The following is an 8,406-nucleotide window of genomic DNA, read 5'->3' on the forward strand; positions in this document are numbered from 1 at the left end:
GGAGGAGGACGAGCGGCGAGAGGGGAGGAGCCAGAGGTGGTGGCCGGAGGAGGGAGGAGGCAGAGATGGCGGTGCGGGGGCGAGAGGAAGAGGGTGGGGAGCCGCGGCTGGGAAGAGGGGAGGGGGCGCGAGTGCGGGAGGAGGCGGCGGCTAGGTCATCTCCAGAGGAGCCAATGTGATTTATACCCCTGCGAGTGAAATGACGAAAATGCCCTCGGCGGCCACCCAATTTTACAGGCGGTGGCACGAAACAGGGTAACTATTCATTTCAGCAGTAACTTTTCTTTGATCCGACGGACAAGGTCATCCAGCGGCTCGATCCGACGGCCTGAATTCCATCAAGCGAACCGATCCAACGGCCGAGAGTGCGTGAGCTCTGAGAGAGCTCGGTGGAACATCCTTCTCTTATCTCTTGATTCAGTCCGCAGCAGCCACTGGCAACAAGAGCCAACGAGACAAGGAAAAATGACAAAAACCCTCTGAATCTCAGGAACAGCAAACAAGAAAAGAAACACAAAAAAATGCCTCAAGAGGAGTAATGCAGCTCCGCAAACGGAAAATCAACATGGCAACTGAAGAAACATTTCAGCACCACAATGAACATGAAAAATCCGCTCTCGAGTCCTGAACAAATGTTCATCAAACATGAATATCCTAAGTTCCTGATCGTACGACATGAGGGCGCAGATCACGAGCTCACATCACATGGTCACGTGAGCATCAGCCCCATGTAAGGGCTCGATGCACCAACGGATCAATAAAACTGTACCAAGTGGCGAGCGACATTCTGCACAGGTAACCACATCGATCCAATATAAACACTGTAGTATACAACTCTCAGCAACTTTGATTGACAAAAAAATAAGCCCTGCCTGACTGACGGGGAGGGAGCACGGGGGAGGCTACGGAGAAGAACAACTGCTAGTATGTTTTACACAACCAAAAGAAGACCAGCCAGAGACAGACATGTGGGTCCAGCCATCTCTCCCCTCACTCAAATTTACCTTTCCTCTTCGTGGTAGTAGACTCTATCATCACCATCTTCTATACAAGAGTATCTTCAGTATGACTCCTCATTATTTTCCGTGGAACGAACGAATAAACCGCCCTCCATTTCTATAACGTGTAGAGTATTTACCAGCTAGGCAGCTACATCCAAGATATACAACACCCACGCCCACCCCCTCCCCGAGTTTTACACCTATGGCGAGCCGAGCCGCCCCTCTTTCGGTTGGTTTCTTCGAAGTAACGACGAACCTGGCCTCTGGTTCGGCTGCTGCGTCTGTGAAAAGAATGGTATAAGGTGGGTGGAAATATTGACAGGGGTGGCGGCGGTTATCATGACGTGCGTAGGCGGTCGGGGTCTTGCAGGCACTCCTGGGGGTTCGCGTAGAAGTAGTCCTCCTCCTTGGGTCTGTCGGGAATCACTGTCCGCTTTGAGGCTGATCCCATCCGCCCTGCGTGGGCAGCCTTGATCAGCAAAGAGAACTCATCCCATCGCAACGAGCCGTTGTTGTACTGGTCTGCTAGGTCGACGATGAGTTTTCGATCTAGCAAGATTGTCTTCTTGAAACCCATGAACCTGCATTCAGCAAGTGACATGTAAGTAACACATCGGAATAAATACACAACTTGCTATGAGAGAAAATATGCAATGTATGACCAAGTGGAATGCATACCTGCGATGACCCTCGACAACTTTAGCCATATTGCCATCATATGTTGGAACAAATATATCACTTTCTAGAGAAACCATGTAGTCCAGTGCAGCCATCTGGGACGAATGGTTCTGGAAGAACATTAGATCAGAAGGTTCCAGAAGTGTCTCTTTCCTCACCTGTAAATCATTTTTAAGGCAATATGATCAGCAAGGAGGAAAACAAGAAGAGGCAAGACATTTCCAGATAATAGAAGTGTGATAAACAGATAAACATGTGCCCTGTGTCCATACCACATTCGGATAAGCTGAAGTGAGAGCTGCCATCCTGCGTTTTCCACCATATATTTCCCCAGCTGCGATGTATATTTGCATACTTCTATCGATGTCCAATGCTCTGAGAACAAGAGCGGTCTCCTCTGGCGTCAATGGGCAAAATCCATCTTTTCTTTTCAAATCCGAGTCGATGATTTTCTCTTTCCACCATGGATAAGCATACCTAAAAGGACAACAATAGTTTGACAGCTGTAGTAAGAGCATGTCTAATTGAATGTTTTAACGGCCCACTCTACGAACAGGTGTTGTCCTAAGAACTAAATTAGGAGTATAATAATACCAAAATATTCACCTCATTCTTGTGAGCTCTTCTGCCTCTTCGTTACTGCACCCTTGAGTACAACCAGAGAAAGCCAGCATATCCATTTCGTAACGTAAATGAAGTACCAAGAAAGGACCATTTTGGCGAAGTATTCTAATTACACGCTTGCCCAGATCTTCAATCTCGGCGGTAAATCTTAGAGAGGCATAATTTACTCGGCATCTCAGTTTTTGAATCTCCATAGGTAAACCATTGTTTGCTAGCCTAGCGTCAGTTCTATTCAAATGCAGAACCTTGTGTTTCCGAATCAATGGAAGAATCTGGATCAAATTTAATCAACCATTAGCTTATTCAATATTATGCTCCAAAGCAGCCTTAGCATAATGTGACATGAAGCATACCTGATTATGGTAATAGGAGATATCAGACCAACTGATGGGTGGCATTGAGTGGAACATACCAAGTTCAACTCTTCGCTTTACCCTTGGAGGCAGTTCTCTCAAGATGCGAACTTCGTCTCGCAAGGAGGTTATAAAGTGTTCAACGTCAAATATATCTTGGAACTCACTGCAGTGCAGAATGGATCAACATTAAAGGCAAAGCTCGCTGATAGTTCAAGAAAAAAAAACAGGCAAATGAAACTAATATCAAGGTGTCAAACTGTACCTCGGGTCATTCCAAAAAGAAGTCTTGTCCAACTCTGGGACCACCAAAGTGACATTCAAATATCTTGCTATTACAACCATGTCACATATCTAATAGAACAAAACAGAAAAGAAACCAATATTAAGAGTCAATGGTTGCCAAGGACATCACTTATTACAAAAATTATGAACAGAGATTTCCAATATCTTACAGCAGCTCGCATTTGGTTAAGACCACCATTGCATGAGACCATCAAATAACCATTGTTCCTGTAAATTCCTGCAAGATGATGACAGCAATAAAACATTAGCACAGATATAGCAGGTGCTTAAATATTCAAGGCAAGGCTGTACTAATAACAAACAAAGCAATATTAATGCGGTGATGTACACTGAGTATTTGTGGCAACAGGAAAATCGAGCATACTTTAGCAGTCCCTCGAGTCATATAAATGTAACTTTCCATGCTGGAAAAGACTCATAATTATGAATGAGGACACAGTTTGCAAACACGTCGAAGCGCCATGATCTAACTGAACATACCAACAGTTAGCCTACAGAACGTGAATGCTACGCACAAAAGTTCCAATACAGTTAGCTCACAAAACGTTGCTTCAGTTACTCAAAAGCAGCTGGGCATTCCTTTTCTATCGATGTGAAAAATGATAGGCATAATTATGAGGGACCAAAACATCGGTTGGAGTCATGAATGATTGCCAGCAGTAAAAGCATATTCAAGTATTCAGGTTCAACCAACCTAAAAAGTGTGATCCTAACATGGAAAGAACCCAAAACATGAATCTATCGTGCAGGCTGCGAACGACCAGAATAGTGAAGACTCCTCCTGACCCACCTAGGCACCAATCGAAAGGAGATCCTACATTGCCCAGTTTCTACAAGATTACCACGGAATGGAATCCGCGTCACCCGAGGTAAATTACGCAAATTTGCAAGCGCAGGAAAATGAGCAAAATCTACGCCAACCACCAATCTTTATCATCCCAGGTCGGTGAAATCTACGGTGGAGATTTTGGATGGATGTACCAGACCAAAATGCTGGCGGCCTGTCGATGTCCTAGGAACAGCATTCGGACACGGAGCGGATCGAACAGGGCGAGCGAAAGCGAGAGAGCGAGCGAGCGAAGAATCGGACTCACTTTTGGGCGGCAGCAACGCGGCCCTCTCGACGACGGCCGGGCGCACGGCGGCGGCCTCCTCGGGGGCCGTGAGGCAGGAGGGCCATCCCTTGAGCACCCGGGGCCCCCACGTCTCGCCGACGGCGGTGAGCTGCATGACGCAGGTCCAGAGCAGGACGGTGGTGGTGGCGCGCACCATCCAGAGCTTCATCCGCGACCTTGCGGCGGACGACGGCGGGCACTTGAGCTTCTCGCCTCCGATGCCGGCCGCCTTACCCCCCATGGCCGCCTTCCACGCCATCAACAACCATGGAACGACGGGAGCAGAGCCTTGGCAGCAGCAGCAGCAAGCATCCGAGCCTCAAATCCGCCGCCGCCTCGAGGAGCCCGCCTGGCTCTGGCTCCGTTCCCACCCAATGCAGCACCGCACAAGGCCTCCCTCGCCGTCGGTCCACCACCGACGAAAGCGCCGGGACGTTCGCGAGAGAAACGCGGCCGCAGACGGCCCTCGCTGCCTCCTCCGGCGAGCAGCAACCGCCCGTCCGGCACGTCGGGCGCGGCGCCGTATCGATCGGCTGCCAAAAGCAGGCCGGAGCAGACACGTGCAGCCGTGGGGGACGAGCACCGGTGGGCGCCGAAATGGGCGGCGGGGTCGGGGGATCGGCGCCGGAGAGGGGCGAGCGGGGCGGGGCGGGGTGACGGGGTCGCGGGGCGGATCTCGGGGCAGAGGACGGAGGGGGAGAGAGAGAGAGAGGGCGAGGGGGAGCGATTTGTGGGGCGCCTAGTTATTTTTGGGCCGCGGCGTCGGTGGGAGTGGCCGTGACGCACACACTCCTCTGCCGGGGTGCGCGTAGCCGTATTAATGCGTGTCCTAACCCGCTGCGGGAAACGGTTGGTGGCACCGGGGGGCTGCACACGGCCGGGCGCCGCGCACACGGGCCGCGGCTCGGCCCTCAGATGCCAGCGGACGGCCGGGATCGGCCGGCGCGGTTAGAGCAGCGGGGGGGGGGGGGGGGGGGCGTTTGGGCCCGTGACTGACGACGGGGCCGGCGCGGGTTCACGCCGTTTAAACTGACGGCGGCGACGGCGACGGCGGCGACGACTCGATCCGCTTCTCGTTTTTATTTTCTTTTCGGTTTGGCTCGGCGTGCCGCTGTGTTTGACAGTGCTGTGCAGGGACCTGATTAAATTTGCCGCTCCTTGTTGTTGGAGTTTTGCATTGCTCTCGCGGCTCACATGCCGGTGTTTGTTTCTTGTATCTGTCTTGGATATTTTTCTAGAGCTATATTGCTGTATTAGGTATCTTGTGGGGAGATCTTCTCCGGCACGTGGCAAGGCTGTTGCTGCTGCAATTTTTACCATTGTATCGCTCTTTCGGTAATGACACTTAAGTTGCATGTTTTTTTGTCGAAGAAACTTCCTATCTATTCACAATCAATCAATCATGCAAGAACATTCGAGGAAACAAAAATTAAAATTAGGTCATGAACATCCTAGCGACGACTAGAGGCACTGTAACGAGTCGTCAACTCCTTATCGGAGCCGGACAAAACTTGTAGTAGCAGACAGTCAGTTAGGAAGTCGTCGTGCTAAGACCCCAAATGACCAACACACCAGAGGTTCAGTGATCACTAATAAAGAGAGTCATAGATTGGAAGGATCAAACATGTAAGTGATGTAAGCACATGAAGTCATGAACAAAGAGACGGATCCAAACAAATACATCTAAGAACCGACCGAATTCCACAAGATCCGACTGAGACACACCTCCAGAAGCCCCCTGATGACGCTAGAGGCACCATCCGGACGGGGATCAAATGTGGATTACTTTATTCCTACTTAGGGACATCGTCGCAGCCACACAGCCCCAAACAAGACATTAAAACCTAACAAGAATGAGAGTGGGATTCATCTGTCGACGAGGGTCGAGGTCCTCCGCACCTCCGCGGCGCAAAGGTCATCAAAGGATAGGGGACTGGTGGAAGCGCCATGTGAGTTGTATGTTAATTTCGAGTTTGGGAAGGTTGCCATTGATTTTTCTTCCTTTTCTTTTTGCAGGGGGACTCGGGAATTGGTTTATGAATGATCAAATTTTAGGTACCTGGGTTATTTCCTTGTAACGAGTTCATTGTTTTCATGAGAAATGCATCTGAATGTCGTAAGTAATTACGCCCCATTTACATTGTACACATGTTTTTTAGAAAACACAATCGGAATATACATTGTTGGGCTACCACGGTCTACACCCACTCGCTACATGCTACCGAACAACCCAACCGTACCTGAGCCAAATCCAACGGTTAACAAACTCAAAACAATATGTGAGGCCGTATGTGGCTGAGTTTATACTCCCTTGTAAAGAAATATATGAGCATTTAGATCACTAAAGCAGTGATCTAAACGCTATCATATTTCTTTACGAGGGGTAGTTTCTTAAATAACACCACCCCCCCCCCCCCCCCCCCCCCCCCCCCCCAGCCTCTCCTTCTCCCATTCTCTTTCTTTCTCTCATGTGCACGTGAAAAATGCCTATAGACCCAACTCTTTGGTTGCTTGTTTTATCCTTGCCTTAATACAATTTCCCTCATTGTCCGAAGCTCACTAAATCCTTACATGCGGCGAGACGGAGCCGCCATAGCCTAGCCACCATTGGTCTATGTTCTACCATCCCAAGCTGTATAATCTTCTCACCATTTTTGGATAAGAGGTTTTCATCACCAACATAGATTAGATGAGAACAAGGTCCAAACACGAGTTGCAAGTGAAATCCCAATTATGGGTACTCCAAAGAGCCAATCCTTTATGTGTTTCCTAACCTAGCCACCAACATCCCATCTAAAGAGAGGAGAAGAGAGGGCGCCCAACTACTGGTGTCGCTATGGTTCCCTCGACTTCGTCGGCCGCTCCAATGGCGGCAAGAGGGAGAGAAACCATATCCCTTGATCTCTGTGCGCACGGTAGTCTAAGTTTGTTTAGTTAGAGTTTTTTTTGGTGTCCATGGCTTCGGCTCCGACAGTGATGATGTGGCGACAAATTATGTTTCTTTGTATCTTCCTTCGACGTGGTGGCTTTCTCTGTTGTTGGTATTGAATTTGGGGGATAGTGTTTGCGTCGTCTGGATTCTTTCAAATTTGGGTGGATGCACTATGCTTCTTAGTCGCGACATCAAGGTGGTGTCGTGGTGGTGGCATCACGTTTTGTCCATGTGGATGGAGGTGGAGGTGGTGGTCTTCTTCATCATGTCCGCCCTTCTCCTCGCCCTCTTTTTTGGGGCGATAATATGATCTTATGATGGTGGCCATTGGCATCTCCGGTCTCTTGGCATAGCCCGGTGACTCCCTAATGCAGAGTTGTTGGGGAACGTAGCAGAAATTTAAAAAAATGTCTATGCATCACCAAGATCAATCTATGGAGTCATCTAGCAACGAGGGGAATAGGAGTGCATCTACATACCCTTGTAGATCGCGAGCGGAAGCGTTCAAGAGAACGGGGTTGATGGAGTCGTACTCGTCGTGATCCAAATCATCGATGACCGAGCGCTGAACGGACGGCACCTCCGCGTTCAACACACGTACGGTTGGGAGAGACGTCTCCTCCTTCTTGATCCAGCAAGGGGAGAGGAGAGGTTGATGGAGATCCAGCAGCACGACGGCGTGGTGGTGGAAGCAGCGGGATCTCAGCAGGGCTTCGCCAAGCACCAACGAGAGGGAGAGGTGTCATGGAGGGAGAGGGAGGCGCCAGGGACTTGGGTCCAGGGGGGCGCCGGCCCCTCTAGATCCCATCTAGATGGGGGACGGCGGCCAAGGGGTGGCTTGGCCCCCAAGCCAAGTGGAGGCGCCCCACCCCTAGGGTTTCTAACCCTAGGCGCAGGGGGAGGCCCAAGGGGGGCGCACCAGCCCACCAGGGGCTGGTTCCCTTCCCACTTCAGCCCATGGGGCCCTCCAGGATAGGTGGCCCCACCCGGTGGACCCCCGGGACCCTCCCGGTGGTCCCGGTACAATACCGATGACCCCCGAAACCTTCCCGGTGGCCGAAACTGGTCTTCCTATATATAAATCTTTACCTCCGGACCATTCCGAAACTCCTCGTGACGTCCGGGATCTCATCCAGGACTCCGAACAACTTTCGGGTTACCTCATACTAACATCTCTACAGCCCTAGCATCACCGAACCTTAAGTGTGTAGACCCTACGGGTTCGGGAACCATGCAGACATGACCGAGACAACTCTCCGGCCAATAACCAACAGCGGGATCTGGATACCCATGTTGGCTCCCACATATTCCACGATGATCTCATCGGATGAACCACGATGTCGAGGATTCAATCAATCCCGTATTCAATTCCCTTTGTCAATCGGTACGTTACTTGC

The 8,406-nt window shown here is 50.4% G+C and overlaps 1 protein-coding gene across 1 annotated transcript; it reads right to left on the reverse strand.

The window, feature by feature from the left end:
* Positions 1 to 785: 785 nt before the first annotated feature.
* Positions 786 to 4,867, reverse strand: LOC123150166 (rhamnogalacturonan I rhamnosyltransferase 1). Its single transcript, XM_044569993.1, has 8 exons — positions 4,057 to 4,867; positions 3,112 to 3,179; positions 2,922 to 3,010; positions 2,657 to 2,822; positions 2,286 to 2,575; positions 1,952 to 2,156; positions 1,680 to 1,837; positions 786 to 1,582 (listed from the first exon to the last, which is right to left on the reverse strand). The coding sequence occupies exons 1-8, from the start codon at positions 4,334 to 4,336 to the stop codon at positions 1,339 to 1,341; spliced, it is 1,500 nt and encodes a 499-aa protein (XP_044425928.1). The 5' UTR covers positions 4,337 to 4,867; the 3' UTR covers positions 786 to 1,338.
* Positions 4,868 to 8,406: the final 3,539 nt, after the last annotated feature.

Source organism: Triticum aestivum, chromosome 7A (assembly GCF_018294505.1).
Source record: "Triticum aestivum cultivar Chinese Spring chromosome 7A, IWGSC CS RefSeq v2.1, whole genome shotgun sequence".
Classification (NCBI taxonomy): Eukaryota; Viridiplantae; Streptophyta; class Magnoliopsida; order Poales; family Poaceae; genus Triticum; species Triticum aestivum.